The sequence below is a fragment of the Prionailurus viverrinus genome, chromosome B4 (assembly GCF_022837055.1).
Source record: "Prionailurus viverrinus isolate Anna chromosome B4, UM_Priviv_1.0, whole genome shotgun sequence".
NCBI classification, from domain to species: Eukaryota; Metazoa; Chordata; class Mammalia; order Carnivora; family Felidae; genus Prionailurus; species Prionailurus viverrinus.
In genome coordinates this window covers 78,560,303-78,588,033 of record NC_062567.1, presented here as the reverse complement: position 1 = coordinate 78,588,033, position 27,731 = coordinate 78,560,303, and the positions used below count along the sequence as shown (strand labels likewise).

The 27,731-nt window shown below is 35.6% G+C and overlaps 2 protein-coding genes across 2 annotated transcripts; one reads left to right on the top strand and one right to left on the bottom strand.

The window, feature by feature from the left end:
- Nucleotides 1-14,707: 14,707 nt before the first annotated feature.
- LOC125171004 (olfactory receptor 10A7) lies at nucleotides 14,708-15,658 on the bottom strand. Its single transcript, XM_047868026.1, has one exon. The coding sequence runs from the start codon at nucleotides 15,656-15,658 to the stop codon at nucleotides 14,708-14,710; it is 951 nt and encodes a 316-aa protein (XP_047723982.1).
- A 10,871-nt stretch (nucleotides 15,659-26,529) lies between these two features.
- Nucleotides 26,530-27,471, top strand: LOC125170622 (olfactory receptor 10C1-like). Its single transcript, XM_047867324.1, has one exon. It carries the CDS (start codon nucleotides 26,530-26,532, stop codon nucleotides 27,469-27,471), a length of 942 nt encoding a protein of 313 aa, XP_047723280.1.
- Nucleotides 27,472-27,731: the final 260 nt, after the last annotated feature.

Here is a 27,731-nt window from a genome sequence, read left to right as displayed (position 1 = left end):
TACTTCACAATTAACAAAGTTCCTCCTTCTTAGGCTCATACTCAATTAGTTCTCCTAAATTGTATTCATATTCATTTCTCATCACTTTTCAATTCATTTTCATTTATATTTGCCTTCTGAATCTATTTTGATTTTCCTCTCTAAGTTATTAGATGCTGTCTGTCACATATATATAGACAAATCTAAAAAAAATTTAGAGTAGGGTTATTTGAATTAAATAAATTTCTTAAATTAGCCTTTTAACTCTCAGCTTATTAGCCAACAAACTAAATACAAATGAAGGTATGAACTATAGGAATAAAATTGAACTTGGCTGTTTCCTTCATTTTGCCGTTCTATATTTTTTCTTATTTATTTCTGTTTTCTCATTTTGAATAATAATTCTCTGTATCTGCTGAAGCTCTAAGCCTGGATTGACTCTTCTCTTAATTCTTAATAAAGTGTTTGCAATTCATATAACTTATAGTTCCTGGGTCACGGCAAAGATCTAATACAATGCTGTCACATAGGGGCGCCTGGGTGGCTCAGTGGGTTAAGCATCTGACTTTGGCTCGGGTCATGATCTCACAGTTCATGGGTTTGAGCCCTGCATGAGGCTCTGTGCTGACAGCTTGGAGCTTTGAGCCTGCTTAGGATTCTGTGTCTCCCTCTCTCTCTGCCCCTCCCCCGCTCGCACTCTGTCTCTCTCTGTCTTGAAATTAAATAAATGTTAAATAAAGGTGTTTAATGCTATCACAATTTAATACAGATATATGGACTAGTCAGTACTTGGGGAAGCATTAAATTAAAATAATCTCACTAATTGTGAGAATTGTGTGAGTTTTCAGCATATTACAGTTCCTTAATTATCCGTTCAAATTCAACTCTTCATACAACTTTAACAATTGCAATCAATAATAACTCTTTCTTCCCCTTCTGTATTAAAATTTACCAAAATAACACTTGGTCATAAAGCCCAATTCTTTTCCAGTTATATCAAGTACGTACACTTTGTCTGTACGACTTTAACACAAATCTATTGCTCAAAGAATAGGCTCTTATTTCTCCCATATCTTTTATACAGAGATGAGAAAATTGTACAGATTTGGTAAAAACTTTAACATAAATTTTTTTGAAGTAATAAGAGAATCTAAGGTTTATTAGCTCCTTTTCTATGAAATTACTTACATTCATGATTTTTAATTTTTTTTAATTTAAATTTGATTTAGTTAGCATATAGTGCAATATATTGGTTTCAGGAGGAGAATTCAGTGATTCATCAGTTTTTTGACTTCTTTAGATTCATAGCCCTATTTTCTTAAATGCTATAGTTACTATACATATAAAAATTCCACCGAAGCTTATGCATATAGCTTCTCAGAATTATCTTTTTGTATTTTTCATCATCAGACACAAAGAAATATTACTAAGAATTCTTTTCTCTACTCAAAAAATATGAAATTATTTTCATTTTAACAACTGTTTTACATAGGTTGATAATTTTTATATTACGCCATGTAATGAGTTAGTAATAGTCACACATTATATATTTCTATCAAGGTAAAAATTCCAGAAGTATTTAATACGGACAAAAGAAGAGTTTTGCCAACTTGGGAAGGCTGATTGTCTAGAATTATATGGGAAAATTTTAGTGTTCCTAACACAACTTTAATCAGTTTGCACTTTTGTAGATAATTGTCTTTTGTGTTGAATACTTCCATATTAACAAACTTAAAAGTTATGCTACACACTTATAGGTGTTATTGAAAATTCAGTTATGTTATTGATAATTAGATTAATACACCAATAATATAAATTTCAGTGTTAGTTGAAATAATGGCTTTCTATGGCTTCATGAATTATGTTGATTACTTTCTAATGGGTACAGATAAGTGAATATAGGTAATTAAAAATGTGCACAAATAATGAGTTTTGCAAAAATATTTTATATGCAGAGAATATTAGGGCACACCTATTCTACCATGGCAACATAGCTCATTAGACTGTAATATTGCCAAACTAGTTGAAATAAATCTTGGGGATTTGAACGATTGGTAATGATTTTCTGTGTCTACATGAAAATAGCTAATGTGTCAGAAAATTTGGAGACATGGATGTTAACCTTCCCATTTTAGATCCTAACTATTAATTAAGACTTATTTTCTAACAGTATTTAAACAATTGTATTTGCTAAGGAACATTAATATTCTGAAATTTCCATTGTGTAAGTAATCAGTTTTTTGACAAAGTGAAAACTTTGTCCATTATTCCCACATAATAGAAACACTTCATTGGATTAATGAGTGAGTGTTCAAAAATGAGTGTGAAACCATTTAATTATTAGGAAGTGGCCTCATCATCTATCAAATAAAAGATGAGCACAATGAGAATTTGTATATAAAAAGAAAAATTTATATCAAACATTTCTGTAAGCAAAATAAAAGATGATACTCCTTTATAATAAGATTCATGCTATTTACAGAAAAATTGTATATATACCATATGTGATATATACATAGTCATATGTATATATGATCAAATAATAAATACTTGACCCAAACAAGATTTATCTGGCAAAAAATATATATATTTACTCAAAGACTTACTGCTGGTACAGTGATTTTTTAAGAGGTTTATTTGTAGTTGAAAAGATGTGGAAGAGCTTTCCCTAAAATTTTGAGATAAATTTAGTTATGAATGTCTTCTCCAAAGTAAAATCATTTCTACAATTAATTGTATGTAAGTGTCATGTTTAGCCTCTGTCTCCTTCTGTGGTGGACCTGTTTGCTAGTTTATGAAGCATTTAGGAGGAAAGTTCAGAAACTTGAGTCCATGGGAAGTAGGAGAGGGCTTAGTGGAAAAACAGAAGAAAGTGTGATTTGATTTGCTTTAAGCTCTAATTCTGTGAGTATGGTGTAACATTTTCAGCTGAATTTATGTGTATATGCTAACCTGTCATATTTAAATTTTTTTAATGTTTATTTATTTCTGAGACAGAGAGAGACAGAGCATGAGTGGGGGAAGGGCAGAGAGAGAGGGAGACACAGAATCCGAAGCAGGCTCCAGGCTCTGAGCTGTCAGCACAGAGCCCCAGGACTCAGGGCTGGAACTCACAAACTGTGAGATCATGACCTGAGCCAGAGTCGGTCGCCCAACCGACTGAGCCACCCAGGCGCCCCCAAAACTGTCATTTTAATTTTTTTAGCTGTATCTGTTTAAATCAATCAAAATATTGCTTAAAAAGAATGTATATGCAGTTGTATCAACAAGCAAAATGAAAGGTAGACAGCAAATTAATAGACTGTACGTGTCTAGTTAAATGCAGCCATCACCAACCCTCTCCTACCTCAAACAGGTGAATCACTTCTGCCTTAGTTTCAAATCAGCTCCTTCCATGGCTAAATCAGAGAATATAAAGGCTTAGGACCCACTGGGAAATGGTCCCTGGGTCACCAGAATTTGATTGCTTCAGAATGCTGAGGAATGCCTGGCTTTTTGTCCCAACAAAGATCTGTCAAATTAGCAGGTAAAAAGAAGAAACAAGTATGTAAGCAAATTGAAATCCCCTGCCAAGTCTTCCTTGCCATTCCCTTGCTCTTAGAATTTATCTCCCTATTTTTCTTACTCATTTTGGTCTGTGTGAATGGATAGCTTGCTATTCCTTTGTCATCCAGGCCCGTGGTCAACTCAAAGCCTTTGCAGTGGCTGTTGCATCTTTCTGTGATGTTCTTTCTCCAGACATTACCTGACTAGCACCCTCATGTCCCTGAGATCTCAGAATTGGGGCATGCCTCAGGGGAAGCTTCCCTGATTATACTATCCAAGATGCCCACTACTCAATCACTGTCTAACACCTTAACTGGTTTGATATCTTATGCTCAGTAGATTTTTTGTTGCCCCTCACACCACTCTTAAATTCTATTATTTATTTCCTATGTGTTTATTGTCTTCTATCCTCACTAAACCGTAAGCTCAACTAACTGAAGGACTTTATTTAGTGCTGAATCTCTGGGACTTATGAAAATGACTAGCACGTATTTGGAATCCTAGAGATATGTATTAATTGAATCTTGGTTTTCACCGGAACCTTATGTAATAGCAATTTTCCATAGGCTTGAGCTATCCCAACATATCATTTGCCTTCATCTATTTTAAGGGATCCAATGTCTTTGAAACAACAATTCCTTTTCTCCAAAGATACTTCATACAGAAAAAGATATGATTGACACATCAAAAGTGTTAACAGACTTCATATAAATATTTGATTTATATTAAATATTTCAAATAAACTGATCCGAAAGGCCCTCCTAAGTGTTCAGTTAAGGAAATAGATTTCACTATAACATATCCCACTCAAGGGATAACATTAAAGGAAATTTGTAGTTCTTCCTGAAAGCTAATCATGATTAATATTTCTGATTAAATGATGAGGATACACATGCAAATATCACAGACCAAATAGTTAACAATTTTTCAGGCAAAGAAAGCACACAAAAAAATGGAATGTTAAGATTGCACAATTAACATTTTTTAATGTTTTTATTTATTCTTTTTTTTTTCTGAGAGAGATAGATAGAGTGTGAGTGGGGGAGGGGCAGAGAGAGAGAGGTAGACACAGAATCCAAAGCAGGCTCCAGGCTCTGAGCTGTCCCCACAGAGCCCAATATGGGGCTCGAACTCATGACTGCCAGATCATTACCTGAGCTGAAGTCCGATGCTTAACCCACTGAGCCATCCAGGGGCCCCAAGATTGCACAATTAAATAAAATGTCACCTTTATAATTCTTTTCCTAACTTGATCTTATGTTTTAAAGTTATATAGGGGTGCCTGCGTGGCTCAGTCAGCTAAGGATCTGACTCTTGATTTCTAATCAGGTCATGATCTCACAGTTTGTGAGATCAAGCCCCCCGTGGGGGTTTGTGCTGACAGTGTGGGGCCTGCTTGAGATTCTCTCCCTCTCTCTCTCTCTCTCTCTCTCTCTCGGTCTCAAAATAAATAAGAAAAACATTTTTTAAAATCTTTAAAAAAATTAAAAATTGTATAGAATTCCAGTCAAAAATTATGCAGACGGTTCTTCTAATCTCCAATTCACATGTGCAAACCTTCAGTATAAAGTCAATTTATTGATGAGAAAAATGTCCAACCAAACTTATGTTAAAAAAAATCAGATGGGCGCCTGGGTAGCTAGTCAGTTAAGCATCCGACTTCAATTCAGGTCATGATCTCGCAGCTCGTGAGTTCCAGCCCAGTGTAGGGCGCTGTTCTGACAGCTTGGAGCTTGGAGCCTGCTTTGGATTCTGTGTCTTTCTATCTGCTCCTCCCCCCACCCCTCTCTCTCTCATTCTCTCTCAAAAAGAAATAAACATTAAACATTTTTTTACATAATTAAAAAATCAGATGTATAAAATAAACACTGCATAATATAAATGCACAAAATAAAAATTTTATAATATACATTCAGTTTACATACACACACACACACACACACACACACACATATATATATATATATAAAGATAACAGAAAATTAAAGATATGTAGATAGGTAGATTGATAGAACATGTATATATGCTAAATATACCCATGCCTCAAAATGATTTTAATCAATAAAAGCCTTTTATGTGCAAAATGGAAATAAGAAAAAAAGTTGTAGGGGTGGCTGCGTGGTTCAGTGGTTTAAGCATCCGACTTTTGATTTTGGCTCAGGTCATGATCTCACAGTTCATGAGTTTGAGCTCTTCATCGGGCTCTGCGCTGACAGTGAGGAACTTGATTGGAATTCTCTCTCTCTCCATCTCTGTCCCTTCCTCTCTCTCTCTCTCTCTCTCCCTCTCAAAGTAAATGAATAAAAACAATATTGTATGCAATGTGAACTTCTTCCAGATAGCCACTAATTGCTTGCCTGACACCACACTGTCACACACATAGTAATGTTAATGATTCCAATATTTTCTCAGGAAAGCAGGCCAATTTCACTCTGAAAGCTCTCTTTGACTCATATACGCATAAATACAATGCTTTCATCCTTTGATATATTATCTCTTCGTGCAACTTCTTTAGCACTTAATCTAGCCTTGTGAAGTAACTACTGAATCCCTCCAATGCTTTAATGATAACTCATCTTTTTATATTCTCTTTGCCCTTTCTTTTAATGTAAGCCATATGGGTGCTGCCAACCATTTCTCAAATATGTCTTTCATTGAAATACTTTGCTGTATAAAACTCTGCTTCAACGCTCATATTCCTTGTAATGCCTTATATGAGAAATATGTACTAACTTCTCTATATGCTTAAGCAAGTTTTTGGCAACAACCATTTTAGGATATATTGGGGTGTGTGTGTGTGTGTGTCTATGTGCGCGCGCCAATATCTATATAGACATATAGATATGTATTCCCTGCAGGAAGGAAATAGCATGATACCTTTGCTGAGTAAATATTTGTTGAGGATTTATTTAAGCCAAATTAAGTGTCTAAATTACATACTCCATTTTATTGAGACATAATTGATTTGTAATAAATTTCACATGTTTAAAGTATACAGTTTGATAAATTTTGAGATCTGTCATAAACCTATGAAGACTTCACCACAGTCAAGATAACCCTAAAACTGTCTCATACCCCTTTTAATCCTTGCCTTGCAACCCACCCTACACTCTCACATAGAAGATCAGTTCTCTGGGAAAGAATTTATCAGTTTTGCAACTGTGTGAGTGTTATTCCAAAGGAAGAAGAAAGAAAGGGCCTATTTTTACCAACTGCCAACTCTAAGTTCTCCAATTAAGCATTATAAGCATAAAGGTATTCAGATATTCTGTTTCCTTTGCATGTTTTCCACAGATACCCAACATCGTGGCATTACCATTTTTTCTGTAGATGTTAAATATAGCATATAGCCTATGTTATTTATAGCTATGCTTCGTCAATGTTTCATTATACACCTCAGTGAGTAAATGGGTGCTTTATGTTCTAACAGATAATTTATAGGGACTATACTGAGAGCTGTGGTATCTAGGGGCAGTATATTCTAACTGCAGCTAGAGTTCATGCTGAGATCAATGTAGTGATGAGATCCAAAAGGCAAATGGAAATCTAAGCCAGGTAAAAGATTCCAAGAAGAGGATAGAAAACAATATTGGAATATTGAGAATGGAGAGACAGACAAATGAATGCAGAGAGATTTCAATAAATCACATGGGTAAATAGAAAGGTAAGTAGGAGAAACTGGATACAATACATGGTTAACATTTACAACTTCTCTGCACCATGCTTTATACTAGGAAAAATTTAGAGTCAAGGGATTGTCTGGAATTAGTCATGAATCTTTTATCACTTTGCCATTTCTACATAACAAAGCTCCCTGAAATTTAGTGTCTGAAAACAACAAGCATTATTACTGTTTATGAGTCTCTGGTTCAGCTAGGCAGTTCTGCTGATATGGACTGGGTTCTCCCACTTCCTGGGGAATCAATTGGCTCTAAGCTAGTCTAGGATGGCCTCGGTAGAGATGAATCAGTTCTACTTCAATAGATGTCTGTCCTAGCAGACTAGCCTTGGTTTGCTCTCATGAGAATTGTGCGGGTGCGAGAGAGAGAGAGAGAGAGAGAGAGAGAGAGAGAGAGGAATGCATGCTTGGCTTCTTGATACTGACACTCTGAGTTGTCACAACATTCCTTCTGTCACATCTCTTTGCAAAAGCAAGTCACAGGTCTAGGCTAGATTCAAAGGATGAGAAGCAGACATTTTCCTGCTGAGTGGAGCTGTGGAGTCACATAGCAAAAGACATGGCCATTTTCTTATCCATCCACCACACCAGCTCATGAAGAATCACCTAATCACTTTCTTTTTCTTTTCTTTTCTTTTCTTTTTTTTTTTTCTGCTCTGAGCTTCATTATCCTAATCACTTTAAAAGCCGTTTTGACCATATTGGTCTCCCAGGGCTGCCATAACAAATTACAAACCCGGTGGCTTAAAACAACAGAAATGTATTCTTTCACAATTCAGGAGGCCAGATCTGGTGGCTCTGAGGAACATGTGTTTCTTCTAGCTTCTGGTGGTGGCCAACAGTCCTCGGTACCCCTGACGAGATCTCTCCAGCTTCTGTCTCCATCTTTACATGGCTGTTGGTCCTGTGGATCTGTGGATCTTTGCGTCTCTTAATCTCTCCTTAAATAGTGACAATAGTCATTGGATTTAGGGCCCACTCCAATCTAGTATAACTCTATCTTCACCTGATTACACGTGTAAATGCCCTATTCCAAATAAAGTCACATTCATACATACCCACTTTTAGGACTTCAACTTACCTCTGTGGGGGACACAATTCGTTTCACAACAGTGATGATATATATTGTGTGGAATATGCTGAAGAGATATCAAGTATCCTGATTACCATTAAAAACATAAGCCTATAAATTCATAAAACATACAAAATCCCAATCTATAGACAAGTATATAAGAAATGGAGAAAAAGTCAACTAGCATTAGAAAAGCTTCCCTCACTTTCTTTTTGGCCTTCCCTATGGTACCTGGTCAAACACAAGGCATGCTTCTTTTTCAACTTAAAGTGAAGTTCCTTTTGCAAATTGATCCATGAACGTTTTTACCCTATCTCCAACCACCTTGCCGTTTATAAGCCATACATTACTCTTTATTGTTGTCAAATGTTTTATTTCACACGATTTTAGAACTTGCTCCTTTATAGATGATAAAGTGAGTTTCAAAGAGTTTCTGTCTTGACCAAGTTCAACAAGATAGTTAATGAAAGAATCAGCAATGACATCTAGGCTTTTATTTCTATTTTCAACTTTCACTAGTTTTGCCTTTCCCCATTTTATCGAGATATAATTGACATATACCACCATATAAGTTTAAGGTATACAGAATAATGTCTTGACATACACATATGACACAATGATTACCACAACAGATTCGGTTAACATCAATCACCTCATACAGTTACAATTTTTTGTCCTTATGAGGAGACATTTTAGGCTCTACCTGCTTAGCAACTCTCAAATTGTCCATACTGCGGAATGAACTGCAGTCTAGTTGCTGTACATTGCATCTCCAGTGCTTATTTATCTTATCACTGGAAGTTTACACCTTTTGATCCCCTTTGCCTATTTCCAACCCCTACCCCCTGCCTCTGCTAACAACAAACATCATCTCTTTTTCTCTGAGCATTTGTTAGATTTCAAATATAAGTGATTTCAGACAGCGTTTGTCTTTACCTGCCTGACATATTTTACTTAGCATAATGTTCTCAAGGTCCATCTATGTTATCACAAATGGCAGGACTTCTTTCTTTTTTATGGACGCATAGCATTCCATTGCATATACATGTACACACACACACATACATATACACACACAGTTTCTTTATCCATGCATTTGTCATGGATCCTTCAATTGTTTCCACATCCTGGCTATTGTAAGTAATGCTGCAGTGAACATGGGAATGCATATATCTCTTTCACATCGTGATTTCATTTCCATTGGATATGTATCCAGAAGTGGAATTGCTAGGTCATATGGTGGTTCTCCTTTTAATTTTTCTGAGGAAACTTCATACTGTGTTCCATAGTGGCCGTTCCAATTTACATTTCCACAGCAGTGCATGAGGGTTCCCTTTTATCCACATCCTCTACAGTATTTCGTATCTCTTCTCTTTTTTGATGATAGCCACTTGAACAAGTCCAAGGTGATATCTCATTGTGATTTGAATTTGCATTTCCCTGATGATTAGTGACTTTTAGCACCTTTTCATGTACTTCTTGGCCATATGGATGTCTTCTTTGAAAAAATGTCTATTCAGGTCCTCTGCCCATTTTTAAGTTGGATTATTTGGAGTTTTAGGCTACTGAATTGAATGAGTTCTTTATATATTTTGGCTATTAATCCCTTACCAAGTATATAATTTGCAAATATTTTCTCCTATTCTATAGATTTTTTTTTCATTTTGCTGATTGTTTCTTTTGCTGTGCAAAAGCTGTCTATTTTGATACAGTCCCACTTGTTCATTTTTTATTTATTGCTTTTGCTTGAAGCATTCTATCCAGAAGTCATTGCTAGGACCCATGTCAAGAAGTATTTTCCCTGTTTTCATCTATGAGTTTTATGGTTTCATGTCTTACACTTCAAACTTGAATTTGAGTTAATTTTTGTGAGTGGTGTCAGACAAGGGTCTTCTTTCATTTACATGTGAATATCCAACTTTCCTACATAATTTATTGAAGTGACTGTCTTTTCTCCGTTGAGTATTCTTGACTCCTTGGTCAACTATTCATTGATGTATATGCATCTTGGTTGTAAAAACTAATATTAGCAACACATATTTGATTTTGCTTTATTAATATGGTTTTTGTTCACATTAACAACTAAAAATTGATTACACAATTATCTTTTTTTTTCTATCACACATTTTTCCATAAATCTGTCAATTGTTTTAGGTAAAGAAAATATATCCAACTAATCTGAAAATTAAAAATATCAAAATATTTTTTAAGGTCACATCCAAAGGCTTATTTTAAAATTATTTTTGCCCTGTGTCCAGATGCCCTTAAAACACATAGATCAAGGTATTCACTTCTTATTTATGATGAAGGGCGGTTTTTGTCCCTACATATCAATATATTCCATATATACATATGTGTATGTATTTTTTTCTTCTGGATCTAGAATGTTCCTTTCATAACATTCTGGGCAAGCCATTTTGATAGGAACTTACAGATTAATTTTGTCGGAAGACACTTGTTCCCTGACTTGTTTTCTATCCATTCGACGTCTTCATTAAATCAAAGAAAAACAAAGGAATCCAAAAAAACTCAAACTGACTTTTCATGATTTACCCAGGAAAAATATTGAAAAGATAGTGAGAAGTATACTGCATCAATCTCTGGACACTGTCTCTGCAGTCTCCATGGCCCTGGACACTGGGACCCACTGGCTTCAGGTGGATCCCTACTGTCTCCATTTCTTTGCATTGTTAAATCAGAATTCAGTATCTTATCAGTTGAGCTAGCTTACATGCCCACAAACTGGCTGTAAGGGAGTCTGGTAAAATACATACATGACCTTCAGATTTCCTCCCTGGGAAATGTTTTCTGCCTTCCTTCCCTAAGACTCAAAAATGAGGAGTCCAGAGGCTAAGCAGTTAGTGAATGATCACTGTTCCCGCCTTTCTGAATGTACCGAATTGTAATAGCACAATGAAAGCTGACATGACTTTGCCACAAATCTGTGCTAGAGATGAGGTTTCATGGAGGATAAATAGTTATTGTGTATTGGATCTTGACTCAAAATAGTGATTATCTGACTACCAAATATGTGGGTTTCATTCCATAATGAATCAACATTGTGAGTGCATTTTATTCTCTTTACTACCTGAAGATCCACAGCACTCACTATCAACATTGTTTAATAAAACGAGTTTATAAATGTGCATGTATGTGCATTTCGTAGCATTGATTTTGGTATATTGAGAATTTTGCTTTATGACTTCATTACATAATTGTATTTTTACTAAAGCTCTTAAGTTTTGTCTCCTAACCAAATTTAAAACTCCCTTGGGACAGTGTTATTTCCTCCATGTTAAATAAATAAAGCAATTCTATACATTGGATTGGATTCACAAATTTGACTTGATTGTCATTGAAATAAAGCAAGATAGAATTTTTAAGCTATATTTAAATATCAACCACGTTGATAGCTCATTCTTCTTCCCTCAGTTCTCATACATGTGACAGGATTGGATAATACATAAACTGAACTAACCAATTTTTTAAAATTTGTTTGTCTTTTAATATTTACTTTTGAGAGAGAGAGAGAGAGAGAGAGAGAAAATGAGTGTGTGGGGGGAGCAGAGAGAGAGAAAGGGAGACACAGAATCCCAAGCAGGCTCCAGGCTCTGAGCTGTTAGCACAGAGCCCGATCCAGGGCTCAAACTCACGAACCATGAGATCATGACCCCAGCCTAGGCTGGTTGCTTAACCAACTGAGCCACAGGTGCCCCTGAACTAACCAATTCTTATTTTAGGGGTGCCAGGTTTGGTCTTTGAGGGCATCTTCTGACACTCAAACTGAAAGACATTTGGAGGAGATATTTCCGGAAAAGCTTATAAATGACAATAAGGAGACATATATATAGAAGTGCTCTAATGAATTATAAACGTAAGAAACACTCTTTACAAAATGTTTTTTCACTATCACTAAAAGAGCCAATCATATCACCATAAAGACAATGATAAAAATATCTTTCCAAAGAAAACTCTAGAATACTATTAGTGACGAAAATCTTAGCATTTTGGCAGGGGTGGTGAATTACTTATCAAATCAATACTTTCAATCATCTCTCTGGATATAATAATGACTCTATTAATTGGCTTTTGGAGCTCTAAAGAAAAAACCAAGCTGTAAATTGAGGATGACAAGCCTGAAGAAAAAAAATGTCTCAAACAGTCTGTGGCTTTATGACTTACATCAATTTTAATGAAACTATATGAAACATAGTAATCGTGTTATAAATTCCTTTCAAGAAGCCAGGGATTATAAATCATATAAGATATGCAATAGATGAATGACTTATGAAAATTTTGGCTGGCATCTTACAAGAAGAAATCAATTTTACATTTTATTCGAAACATAATATATGCATAACTAAAGCATACCATTTAACATGTGAGATCTGATCCTATATTTTCTGTTATTTTCACGACAGTACTATCAAACACTCAGATAGGATTTACTTGCCATTGACTGTTTTCATAAATTGTTGTGTTATTCTATTCTAGTTTGTATTACGCTAGCTTATTAAATGCATACACATGCACTACTAAACTTATTTTAAAAACTCACAATCTACTCATGAGTCACACACAACTAGTAGAAAAACGTTGCAACAGTCTTACCAGATGGTCACTGAACTTAGTAACATTAATTTTGGGATATACGCATTTAACTTAAAAAACTAAAAGGCCATTGAAGGAGAAAGATTTAAAGAAACTGATATTTCTTACCCTAAACTCCCAATATAGTCAATGGCTACAAATCTCAGGGAATTGCATTTAAATTAAAATAGTTATCTCAAGTTGCATATTTGTGATGATTTAAATTTTTCCTGGAAATTGACCAAGAATGATGGAGGTTGGTTACCACTTAAAAACAAGTCTATACAATTTTGAAAAAAAGGCTAATTGCTAATGAAGACTTGGAGCAACAGATATTATTAGATATAAGTTGCATATTCAAAGCCAATGTATCTTTATGCTCTGGGAAATATTACAGTTTCCAAAATTACATTTGACCCAGTCATATTTTGTCTTCTTAGTTGTTTGAAGGCATTTAAGGTGTTAATTAAAAAAAATCCCATCTATAATCATGCTTTATCTGGATGAAAATGTGACTAGAGATTTTTAACACATTACCATATTGAATTTCAGACACAGAAGGGTCTGAATTTAAATTCTTGTGGCTACCTCTCAACAACTCTTTGCCTTGTCAAGAGTCTTAAATTTTCTGATTCCAATATATCTTTTAGAAAATTAAATGTATAATAAGATCTACCTGTTGGGTTGTTGCATGGACATTTATTAAAGACAGTGACTTGATAGATCATGTTGTCTATTATTATCACTACTCTTTTGGTTTTACTATAGTGTCCAGCAAGTATTTTTTGTTTAAATTCTAATAAGTAAAAGTTAATTAGTAAAAATGAATAGATGATTTAGCCAACGATCAAAAAAGTCCAGACCCACATCATCAAATGTTAATACTAAAATAATCTTATTAAATAACTTCATTTAAAACAGCTACGCATATAAACAATTTGAACCATGAATTCTTGGCAACTAGAAGTCTCTACCTTTTAATACATATTTTAAAAAGTTAGTAAAACACAGTACATGATTATATTTGCATCACATTAGCTGCAGAATGTATAGAGGTTTGTGGTGAATATTTTCATTTACACTTCATGATTTTCTATTCTGATTTGTGCCCCACAAGGCTGGCCTTTATATACTGCACCAATAGACATTCTTGCCCTCTGTCTCAGATTTTTTTTAAGTTTATTTATTTCTTTTGAGAGAACAAGAGAGCAAGAGTAGTGGAGGGGCAGAGAGAGAGAGAGAGAGAGAGAGAGAGAGAGAGAGAGAGAGAATCCCAACCAGGCTATGCACTAGCCGTGCAGAGCTAGATGTGGGGCTTCAACTCATAAACTGCAAGATTATGACCTGAGCAGATCAAGAGTTGGACCTCAACCAACTGAGCCACACAGGTGCCCCTCAGATTTGGTTTGATGAAGAACAGGAATCGGCAAATTTGAGAGTCAGGATGGAATAAGATTGGGATGGCTGCCTTCCTCTACTAAAAACCAGAATTCCTGTTGAGTGACTTTTATTTATTGTAGTAGGATCATCCTGGTTCCAGTTAATACTCCTCTTTGTCCCTTCAGGGAAAGAGATATGGAATTTCCATCCTATGAGCTGTGTGACAGTTATCTAACTCCATCCCCCCAATTTGTTAAGAGCCCCCTCATTAATATTCTCTCAATGATTCCAATTTGAAAGTACCATCCATCTCTTGCTGAGACTCAGACTGATACACTGAGATCCACCCATCACAGTAAGTGATACTGACAAAATCAAAGCAAATCTTATATTCTTTTTAAGCTTTTGTCAGTGGGTCCTGCTGCCCCTGCTTTGCTTAGAACCACTCTAGACAATAGAATTCAAAACACATCTAACTTCTGCAAGACTTTTTGAGTGACTGTCCTCTTGACAGCCCCCTTCACTTCATTGTTCCTTAGGCTGTAGATGATCGGATTTAACATAGGAGTGATGACAGTGTATGACAATGACACTAGCTTCTTGCTTTCAGGGGACTGGCTGGATTTGGGCCGTAGGTAGGTCAAGCTGGCGGTTCCATAGAAAAGGGATACCACAATGAGGTGTGATGAACAGGTGGAGAATGCCTTCTGGCGACCAGTAGCAGATGGCATCTTGAGGACAGTTGTGATAATGCGGATGTAGGAGACCAAGATGAGGGAAAAAGGAAACATAATAAACAGTAGTGTGGAGGCAAGTGCTTGCATTTCATACATGCTTGTATCCTGAGTGACTAGTTTCAACACCGGAGGACCATCACAAAAAAAGTGGTCTATGGTATTTGGTCCACAGAAAGGAAGGGCCATCAACCAAGCTGTTTGTAGCATAGAGACAGGAACACCAGACATCCAAGAGCCGACAGCCATCCACAAGCACAGGGACCTATTCATTATGACTGAATAACGGAGAGGCTTACAGATGGCCACAAAGCGATCATAAGCCATCATAGACAGAAGAAAACATTCAGAGCTGCCAAAGAAGAAGAAAAAGTACATCTGGGCACCACAGCCTACAAAAGAGATGATTTTCCTTGGAGACACTAGATCGACCAGCATCTTCGGCACCATGACCAAGGTAAAACAGACTTCGAGAAGTGATAGGTTTCGGAGAAAGAAGTACATGGGTGTTTGAAGAGCAGGATCCACACTGGTAACTGTGACGATAAGGAAGTTGCCCAACAAAGTGACTGTATAGATGACCAGGAACAAAATAAAGAGGGAAACTTGCATCTCAGGGTTATTTGTAAAACCGAGAAGAAGAAATTCAGTGACTCTGGTGTGATTTTCACAAATCATGTCTCAGACTAGTTTCTCTGTAAGAATCAAATATGTGCGTGAAAGGATATTGTTTAAATATAGGTATAATCTCAAATATATCAATAAAATCCATAAAAGCATCACTGTGCTCAGGCATCTCATCGTTCTATTCCTCTGATGCAGAAATAATGTTTACAATAAAATATAAGCAAGAGCAAAGAAATATTTTGCACGACTCTTACTAATTGCTTATCACGTAGGTGCAGTTTGTTTTTTGTTTTTTGTTTGGTTTTTTTTTGTCAGTAGTCACAGCCTGCAGCTCATGTTCTTCATCAGAGGTATGCTGTTGTCAGGATTAAGTAGAAGTAGTTTAGGCAGATGATATTTAAAATAGAATCATCTACTAATTTTTAAAAATATGAAATAAATCCAGGGAACAAAAAGAGAAATTATGGGCGAGTTTGACTTTTGGAATCTTTTAGGATATAGATTGCATGTTTATAAGAATGGAGTGTGTACTCCACACCATCATCTTCTATGTACATATACATTTACATATACGTTTACATGTGCACACACATGTATGTATATATGAAAAACAATTGATAAACATAGTAAAAAATAAGCATAACTTACATGTTTGATTTTGGTGTTTTTCTGTAATCTTCCTGGGGCTACTAACTTATGTGATTTTTAATATTGTCTCTTGAACCATAATTTGACTTCCTGGGCCCCTATTTCTACTACTGACATAAGTATGGTCCTATTATTTGTGTTGGGCTTAAAAATCCTTCTGAACAATTGTGACTTTGAATAGAGAAGTCCTCCTTCCAAATTCAGTTATCATTAAGTAGAGATGGGTAGGATGTTGAACTAGGGTTCAACAAAAGACCACAAGGGAAAGCAAAATAGAGAAATTTATTACTCACTGGTCCTGGAGGAGGCACACAGCTCACTCAAGGTGCCACATGGGGAAGTCAAGGCACAGTGCAGGCAGAGAGAGTGAAGCAGGAGCTGGGGCACATACTTGTATTAGAATCTGAGAGTGGGGTACTTTGGGGTTCCCTGGCTAAGGCCAGTTTGGTCAATTTAGACCAAAAAGAGCATGACTTGGGTATGCTTTTTTGGGGTTTTTATCTAAGGGCTAAGGAGAAAGCCCCAGGAGACAGGGGAATCTATGATTTATCACAGAGGCGGTTGGGGAATCATATCAGGACCTTATATTTACTTGTGATTCTGGGCTGTTACCTATGGTTCGCATTCAAGCGGCGGCCAGGGGGAGGTTAATACCAGTTCAAGGGCCCTGCAGGCAATCTGGCTACCCCAAAAAGATGTCAAGTCAGCAGCATCATGAGGTAGTTTAGCTAAACTCTGAATAGACTGTCAATCGTTTCCAAAACTGCATGATCAGAAGTGAGAGTTAGTCACTATTGTGCGTCCACTAAAAATCTAGCCATAAAAGTATTCACTCATTTATTATGAACTCAATTGCTATATCTTATTTAGAATTAAGTATTGTGACCAAAAGTAGAATTAGACAAATGTTTTCTGTACAAGCTTTACTCAGCAATAGCATAGCAGACATTAGTAATGTCAGAAACATATTGGAAAAATAATTACTCATAATGCTACGTTGAGACTGAGATGAACAATGTTTTTTTTTTAATAGTGGGGTTAGGTGAATATTGGATCTACTATTTTACAGTACACTTTCTAATTTAATTCAGAAAAATACTTAACTACTTCCTTCTATAGTAAAAATATTTAAAACAGATTTCCCCTCTGAAAGAAAGGAGCTGAAAACTCACAGCTTCTGGATCCATTCTGAAATAAGTGGCTCATTCGAAGAATTCTCCTTTAATTCCATCCCAAATATATGTACTTGTGATACTCTCTCACTTGTCTATTTTGCTTACTCTAAGTTCTGAAGCCAACTTTCTCAGTAGCATAAGGAAAGGAATGTTGGTGCTCCCACACTCTCCATTCCCCTAGAAGTCCCAGAATCACAGGGACAGATGTAACGGTAATTGTGCCCATTAGCCTCTCACCATTATTGCAAAACATACTTCAATACGATTCTCATCATCAGTGAAAGAACAACAACATTGTTGTTGGTACATTTAGCAAAACTGATAAAAAGCTTCACATGTATTTTCATGCTCACCAGCATTTTGCAACAATTCTATATTTGTCATGGCACTAAAATTACTCCATTATTTGGAGAAAAATAAGAATATGAGAGTTGATGAAAGTATCCCTATTTTATTGAAATTTATTCATTTATATTTATCATATTATGATTTTTAGTGTATGCCTAAAATGCCTGAGCCACTACCGCCCCTCAGAACTCTGATATTGATGCCACAGAAAGCAATGCTAGGTTGAATGGCTGAACTTTGAGTGATCAAGCTCTACAGTGTACCATCCATGGTCTCTAATGTAAAATAAGAATAAGGCTATCCAAGAAAATCTCCATTTCCTTGATTGCTTGAAAATTAGTGTTGTAAATTTTTCACCATGCCTGGGCACATTTAAATTCAAAATTTTGGAAAATTGGGGGTTGATAATATCATAGAATGTGTCTCCAAGTGTTCCTCTCATTCCTGCTATAATCCTAAAAACCCTACTGACTACATTGCATATATCCTCTTTGGGAAAGATTTGTCAGCAGTGATTACAAGCAATACCACAGATTTATATTATCTTTTTTAAAATTCGCAAACAGTGACCGAGTTGCCATGATTACTACATGCTCTAGAGAATATAAAATTTTACTTGCTGCATAGCATTTTGATAACTTAATGACATTTACTTAAGTCCACTAACTTAGCTGGCTATATCTCAGGAGTCCAAAGAGCTCTTTCACTTCTTACTAAGCTGGTCAGCTTCCAACATTTCTGAAGAAACAGACTTTACCTTTCATTCTAGCCAGGTTTCTCCCAAATATATATTTTCCCATTAAAAAAATTGATTATGGATCTTTGAAATTACATCATCAGTATTTAGAACACCAGACAAAGCTGAAATCATCATTACATGTCTCTTCCTGGAACAGTACAACACAAAGTGTAGTTACTTAATTGGAAAATGAATGAACCCAGTCTCTGAATTGAAAAGACTTTGCATGGTTGTAATCCACAGCATTCCTTAAGTACACAACTCTCATTTTTTTCTTCATACTCATTTCTTTACCATTCTATAGCTTCCTAGACAGAACAAGGACCCCATTATTTTTTGTTTTATTTTAATGAATTATGAGCTTATTCCTTTTTCCATAAAGTCCTATATTTATTTGTCTTAAAATGTTTTTATTATACACAGATATGCAGATAACATGAGTTTTTTTTTAATTGAGGGAAGAAATAAGCCATAAAGAATATCTGGATATATCTTACCAAATAAAACCTTGTATTTCTTCTTTAATTAGAAGTTTCATGACAACTTTAAAGATACATAATTGTGTTTATTGGTTCAAATTTTCAGAACTAAGCAAATACCTTGGACACACTAACCTGCTTTGCAATGGCACTAAGTGGTGGATATATTTTAGTAGTAATATTTAAAAGTGTGACTGGCTTTGGGGAAATGACCCAAGGGATATTAGAAGGAACTACTATTAATTACACACCTGTTTAAATCTCATAGTGGAGAATGTAGAATTTTCATGAAACTGTCTATATTTTTTAAGGCATAATGACTGCAATTCAATATGTATTTTTCAATAATAGATATTTTGTGGTGGGTCTATTGGGCACACTGGTCAAATCCCTCAGGATTACAACTATTAATATGCCAAGACTGTATAAGGAACAGAGATTTTCATTTTCCCTGTAAGATTTTTGTATTTTTTGTGGAACAGATTTTGGTCCAATACTGACAAAAGAGATTTGTAGTACGTCCTTGAAACTTACATGATTTTTAAATTTCAAATTTTAATTCATTTGTAAATGTTATCTTAAACATATATTTTTCTAGTAATAATCATTTCAAATGATTGAACACCTCAAGTTAAGCTGATAATTGGCACGTATTTTATTGCAGTCTTATACCCTAAATAGTTTGGCTGTTGGTTTGTTTTAATAGGAGAACACTGTAGACAGTACCAAATTTCATATAACATTCCATGGAAGTAGTATCTTATAATGTCTAAGTTAATGCCATAAAAAAGTGAGTAATTTTTCTTTTTTAATACTTGGAATATTTTATTTTTGGAATTTCTAAAGCTATTTAAATTCACTAGATAGAGACAACTACCTACTAAATACACTGTGTAAGGTCAGTGTGTAAGTGTCCAATTGCCACTGTACAGTAGTCTAGCTCCTGGCCAGTTCCTAAAGTCAGCTTGTACAACGCATCCCCTGAGTATATATTACTGCCACCTTGTGAGTCATTCATCATAACTATTTTAGCTGATAATTTTCCAGTTGTTACACATTTGCATTTGCCTGAAAAAACATCAGTGATTCTTTTCCATAGATTTTTTTTCTTCACCTATGAAGTGACAGGCACTGTGTTAAACAGCAGGTTTGAAAGGTACACTAGACACGGATGCCCATCTCAAAAAGATTGCATTATAATTCTAATTTAACAAAATTCACCTTTTATCTTCACATGTTTATTGTTTTTATCTTCCATAGATATTTCACACCCCTTCAAAAACTTTTTACAAAACTCAACCATAATCGCTAATAGGGGTTACATGAATCTACACATGCAATAAAATGGTATAGAGCCATTCACGTGTATTCACATTTTTGTAAAATGTCAACTTAGTGTGTTTGATGTCCTGCTTTATGTTTAACTAAAATGTGCACGTGACCACCCTGTACTATCTTTGCAACTTCTTGTGAAACTGTATCATTTATAACCATGAAATTAATTTTGAAAGAGTAAAGAATGAAGATATGTCAGCAGGATAGGCTATCTAGTGGCTCTTGAATAAAGATAAAGTATGTCCTTACATTCGTCTAGGATTTGGTCCATAGATTTCAGTTTTGGAATTTCAATATGTGAATTAATCCTGAGGAATCCAAGTTCTTAGAAGGTGATGAACACAAATTAAACTCACACCAAATGTGGTGTGTAAATGTGAAAAGTGTGTAAACACTTAAGATGTGTAAAATCTATTTGTGTGCTTTAAACTGAGGGATGTATCTTTTAAAAAAATGTAATGAATATAGTTTACACGTTTCATTTTTTTTAACTTAAATAAAATCCTCCCAACGTGGGCTTTGAACTCAGGACCCCAAGATCAAGAGTTGCATTCTAAGAGTCATTTCTAAGAATTCACATGATTAGATTGAGCCAACTCAGATTTCTCAGAATAATCTCCCCATCTTAAAGTCTCTAGTATTTTTACATCTACAAAATGCCTTTTTTTCCATATAAGTTAACATTTTCACAGCGTTGGGGGTTTAGGGCATGGACATCTTTGAGGAGCCATTGATCTTCCTGCCACGTTGACTTGCCAAAAACATCTGGAATTCATAAAATTCCTAATTAAAGTGCAATTCATATGTTTGCTTTTAATTACAACAAGAAATAATGACAACAATTCATCCCTAGAATTTTCAAAACAATAGTAAGTTAAACCCAATGAAAATGGAAGGAAAGTGTGCCTGGGTGACTCATAAAGAGTCTGTTAAGCCTCCGATTCTTGTTTTTGGCTCAGGTAGTGATCTCATGGTCGTGAGATCAAACCCTGCATCAGACTCCACACTGAACATGGAGCCTTCTTGGGATTCTCTTTCTCCCTTTGTCCCTTTCTCCCTACCCCTCCCCTGCTAGTGCTTGCTTGCTCCCTTTCTCTCTCTCTTTCTCAAAATAAATAAAACATTTTAAAAAATGAAATAAATTTGGGGCGTCTCAGTGGATCAATCAATTAAGCATCTGACTTCGGCTCAGGTCATGATCTCCTGGTTCATGAGTTTGAGTCCCGTGTCAGGCTCTGTGCTGACAGCTCAGACCCTGGAGCCTGCTTCGGATTCTGTGTCTCCCTCTCTCTGTGCTCCTCCCTCTCTCATGCTCTGTCTCTCTTTCTCTCCCTAAAAGTAAAAATAAACATTAAAAAAATTTTTTTAATAAAAAATGAAATAAATAAAAAAAAGAAAATGGAAGGAAATAAATTACAAAGAAAACATCAGAGATTAGTGAAACAAAATGTTATGTACAGAGGAGAATATTAGTGGACCCAGCATTGATATTTGAAAAGATAAAATTTGGCAATGTTCTGGCAAGATACAATCAGAAAATAAAGCAAATAACAAAAAAGTAATAAATAATAAATAAAAGGTATCTCTATTCAGGTATTCCAGATTAAAAAAGAATGAGTGTCAAATAAAGATAACACTGAGGAAAAAAAAGATAGTTTTCTAAAACTGGCTCAAGAAAAAATGGATAACTGGATTAGACATACAATTTTGCAAAAGATGAATCAGTAGTCAAAAGAATTTCCCCCCAAAATAGACCCAGACGACTTCACCAGAAAATTCTACCAGACAGTTTACAACAAAACAAACACAAAAACACACAATCAAGTCTTTCACAAACTGTTTTTGTGTGTAATTATAGAAGAGATGTTAGTACAGTAAAACCTTGGTTTGCGAGCATAAGTTTTTCTGGAAAAGTGCTTATAATCCAAAGCACTTGTATATCAAAATGAATTTCTCCCCAAGAAATAATGGAAACTCAGATGATTCATTCCACAACCCAAAAATATTCATATAAAAATGATTTCAATACTGCAATATAATGCAAAATAATAAAGAAAATACAAAGGGTAAAGAAAAATAAATTAATCTGTGCTTACCTTTGAAAAAAAGCTTTATGGCTGGTGTGAGGGAGACAAGAGAGTTTGTGTAGAACAACTTTCACTATCACTAGTGGAATCTCTGCTTTCTATTGACTTAATGGAATCTTTTTCTTTTTGTGCAACTTTAACAAGGAACCCAGACAATGACACTTGTTTTTGCTTCCTTTTGAGGATTTCACAGAAATGTGACATTGCATTGTTGTTAAACAGATTCATCGCTCGCACTACAGCCTTATTCATGTGGTTCCTTTCTACAAAAATTTGCCCTGTTTCTCACATCTTACCCTTCTCCCTAATCTCGTTTGAAGTGAAGGATTCCTCCGCCTTTTTCTCCTTCTTCTTTGCAGACAAGATGCAAATGTAAACTTCTTACAAAATCTTGCAATTTCGGTCACTCGCATACCTTGTTCGTACTTCTCGATGCTTTCCTTCTTAATTTCCACTAAAATAACCTCCTTCTTCTTACCATCTTTCTTTTCAACATTTTTTCTGCATGGGGGTCATTGTATATGTTCGCATGGATGTTGACTACAGTACAGTATTAATAAACTCTTTTAATATACTGTATATAATGTAACTGGCAATAAGGCAGCAGAGGAAAGGGTCTATATCTGCAGGCAGCCTGACCTAGAATGAAGCAAAGCATTGCTAAGCTTACTCTTGTATGGAAAAGTAAAGGACTGTCCATAGGTGCTTTGAAGTGACAAAAAAAAAAAATACTAGTGCCAGTTGTGGGCACCTTCCAACGTTCTGAAAAATCACTGATTTCTGCCAAACACTGCGGCCTGAGACCAAAAATCTGAGCATGGAAGATGATCACCCACAATCCCACAGACAGAGAAAGAGAGAGAATCCCCTTTATACTAAACATGAATGAGATTTTGAGATTTTGTCCATGGAATTTTGTTCAAATACACTTCATCTTTAATATGTTTATCATAATGTAATAACAGAAAAACAAATTATTTTATTTTTCATTATGTTTATAGGCTGTGGTGATTAAATGGGTAAAACATTATTAAAAATCACCTAGCTCATGTCCTGACACTGAGGAACCATATAGTAATAGTTGCTATCACTTTACTAATAACTGATAAGCTTTGATAAAATTCACGGTATTGTAACTTAATTAATTAATCTTATTAAAAGACTATCTAAATACTGTTGCAAATGCTAAGTTACTCTTTATCTCAAATCAAACATTGTAAGTCCTAGAAGCACAGATCTTATTATGATAAATGGCTGTTTGTAATTTTCTACCCTGAGATGTTCATAGTTTTCTAAGTTAGTACTTTAATTCAAATATTAAAATATATGTTATATCATTTTATTTCCAAAATAAGCACTAGAGAGCTTTTTTTCAGATGGTTCCTTCACACCAGATATGGCATATGGTTCTCCATCTTAAAAGCATAACGAATAACAATAATAAGTAATCTTATCCTGTCTTTTGTTTTTCTCTAGGTATCACCCTGTCTATCTCTTCCCCTTCATGAGCAAACTTCTCCCACATGTTGCTGCCACTGGTTTCTTTTTTTCTTTTTCTTTTCAATATATGAAGTGTATTGTCAAATTGGTTTCCATACAACACCCAGTGCTCATCCCAAAAGGTGCCCTCCTCAATACCCATCACCCACCCTCCCCTCCCTTCCACCCCCCATCAACCCTCAGTGTGTTCTCAGTTTTTTAGAGTCTCTTATGCTTTGGCTCTCTTCCACTCTAACCTCTTTTTTTTTTCCTTCCCCTCCCCCATGGGTTTCTGTTAAGTTTCTCAGGATCCACATAAGAGTGAACACATATGGTATCTGTCTTTCGCTGAATGGCTCATTTCACTTAGCATCACACTCTCCAGTTCCATCCACGTTGCTACAAAGGGCCATATTTCATTCTTTCTCATTGCCACGTAGTACTCCATTGTGTGTATAAACCACAATTTCTTTATCCATTCATCAATTGATGGACATTTAGGCTGTTTCCATAATTTGGCTATTGTTGAGAGTGCTGCTATAAACATTGCGGTACAAGTGCCCCTATGCATCAGTACTCCTGTATCCCTTGGGTAAATTCCTAGCAGTGCTATTGCTGGGTCATAGGGTAGGTCTATTTTTAATTTTTTGAGGAACCTCCACACTGTTTTCCAGAATGCTGCCACTGGTTTCTTTCACTTTTTTATTTCTATTTACCCATAAATAACTTCAGTCTGTTTCATGATCTTAACTGTCTTTCCCTTGCTGTGCAGAAACGTTTTTATTTGATGTAGTCCCACTTGTTTATTTTTGCCTTTCTTGCCTGTGCTCCAAAAATCATTAAGACCAATTTCAAAGAGGGATATTATTTAGCCATAAAAAAATAAAGAAATACTGCCAATTGTGGCAACATGGATGGGCTCGGAGGGCATTAGGCTAAGTCAAATAAGTCAGAAACAGAAGGACATATACCATATGATCTCAGTTATGTGGAGTCTAAAAAAAATTGAACTCGAAACAGAGAGTAGAATGAGTTGGGGAGTGGGAGAAATGGATAGATGTTGATCAAAGGGTAAAAGCTTTCAGTTATAAGATGAATAAGTTTGGGGATATAATGTATATAGCATGATGGTATTAGTTAATAATACTGCATTGTATACTTGAACTTTGCTAAGACAACATATCCTAAGCTTTGTCATCACACTCAAAATGATAACAATGCATGGTGATTTAGGTGTTCATTATCCTAATTGTGAAAATTATTTCACAATTATATGTATATTATATGTAATTGTCATGTGTAAACTTTAAGTATGTAAAATTCTATTTTCCAATTATATCTCCATAAAACTAGAAACAAAATTTAAAAATGTCTTATGTTTGAAAATAAAAATTCTCAGAATGAATGAGTTTTTCCACTTCTTGAGGAAGTGCAAAAAACACATTGTTCATGTTTCTGACAAATTATTTTAATTAGAAGCATTCAAAATTAGGAATTGCCCTGTTAAGGTCTATTTATTTATGTTGTTAATTTCCACATAGATAATTAAGTGAAAGCCATCTGTGGTGTTAATGGAGCTTCTTTGTCCCTGAACTGTGCCTACAATTTCACAAAGACCTGAACAGTCACTGTCCATTGGAGGAGCTTAAAGAAGATTACCATGGCAAACATTCACAAATCCAATAATTAGTTCAATTGCATAATGGAAATCCATTAGAAACTTTTCATTTTACACATTGAAACTTAACTGATGTAACTAACAGTAATAGATTCTCTCTGGAAAAAGTGTTCAAAAAATGAAAACGAAATTTACATCGAATGTTCATTGTTGTTTCTGAAGAAATCCCTCTTGAGAGAAATCTAATTAAACTGTGCAGTGAATACAATCCCTTCGGTCTTTAGTCAGAATAAAAATACTGCGTATTCCACCACCAGTTTGGAATTGTAGAAAGTCTGGAAGACCAACAGGGAAAAGAAAATTCACCTTATGGTTCTAGGTATGTTCCCCTATTCATAATTTCCTGTAAAATTACACTGAGGTTGTGGAAAGATTCTGTTAGTTTTGGTTTCCATGGATTTTACCTGCCTAATCATTTGATTATTTTTTTCAAATCTAAATGAGTAACTTCATGTACGCAAATAAATAGATACATGGCTGGAAATATACTCCCTTCTGAACCCTTAATTATGGCTTGAAGAAAAGTGTGGAATTCAGAACCTAAATATAGCACTTTTGTATTTTACTCTCTACGCTTAAGTTTTGTGTAACTTTTTCAATAGAATATCTTCCCATATTGCTTACATATACCCTGTGTATAGGATTAGAATATCAATAAGATAAAAACAAAAATTAGATTATATAATTTAAAGCCATTGTTTTCTTTTAATTTTTGTGAAAACACCACAAGATCTAGAAAACAAAATCAGGAAGAAAACTGCATCTATTTTAATTGGGCATTTATTTAGAAATATTTATCAAAATAAATCCAAATGTTTAGGTTCTCATGTAGGACCATTGATCCTACGAGAGCTCCTTTGCTGGGGTTTGATAGGCAACCGTGGTGGTCTGGATTCCCTTCAGGATTACCTGTCCTCTCTGTTGTCTCCACAGATGTCTGGCTCTGAGCCTACAATGAGTGGAAATCAGTCCCTCTGCACCAAATTCACATTTGTGGCTTTTTCCTCTCTAGCAGAGTTACAGCCTGTGCTCTTCGTTGTGTTCTTACTCATTTACTTGTTTACTGTGGGAGGAAACCTCATCATCATCTCCCTGATCTGGGTCTCCACTTCCTTACACACTCCCATGTATTTCTTCCTGGTTAACCTCTCCTTCCTGGAGATGTGCTACATCACCAGTGTGGTGCCTCAGATGCTGGTGCATCTGCTGATGGAGACCAAGACTATAAGCGTGGGTGGTTGTGCAGCTCAGATGTACACATTTGCCATCTTGGGACTGACAGAATGCTCCCTGCTAGCAGCCATGGCTTATGATCGCTTTGTAGCTATTTGTTACCCGCTGCGTTATACACTCTTGATGAGCCCTCGCATGTGTTTGATATTGGCTACAGCGTCTTGGACCACTGGGGTGGTGGTGGAGTCAGCCCAGATCACCTGGATCTTCAGTCTTCCCTTCTGCGGAACAGGAAAGATTCAGCACTTTTTCTGTGACATCATGCCTGTAATGAAACTGGCTTGTGTTGATACCTCCTACAATAGGATTGTGATGTTTGTTCTCTCCATGATCTTCATCATGACTCCCTGTTTGCTCATCTTGTGCTCCTACCTGCGAATTCTTGTAACCATCTTGAGAATCCCTTCAGCAGCTGGCAGACACAGAGCTTTCTCCACTTGTTCTTCTCATATCTTGGTTGTTTCTCTGTTCTACGGCACTGCCTTGTTCACTTATATCCAACCAAAGACTGTACACACTCCAGAAACAGACAAAGCAACTGCACTCATGTACACAGTGGTCACCCCTGCTCTGAATCCTGTTATCTATACCTTGAGGAACAAGGAAGTAAAGGAAGCCTTTCAAAGGGTAACACAGAGGAATCCTCTTAGAAAAATGGCCTAACCCAGCCATAGTGGATGAAACATATACTAATATACAGAAAAGTTAGTTACCCAAGGTTTTATGATGCATCTACCAATACACATTGTCCTTAAAGTATTTGTACCATCCAACTAGGAAACACTTATGAATGTTGTGCATTTTTTCAATGTGCTTAAGCAAAAGGGAACTATGTAGTAGGGTCTTCAAATTATTTATCTTTCGTTCACAAGCATTTCCTGTGCCCTGGACACTATTCATTTTTTCCTTCTCCATAAGTACTA

What these genes read in the sequence shown, in the direction of transcription:
- LOC125171004 (XM_047868026.1), bottom strand. Translation starts at nt 15,658, where the DNA reads ATGATTTGTGAAAATCACACCAGAGTCACTGAATTTCTTCTTCTCGGT.
- LOC125170622 (XM_047867324.1), top strand. Translation starts at nt 26,530, where the DNA reads ATGAGTGGAAATCAGTCCCTCTGCACCAAATTCACATTTGTGGCTTTT.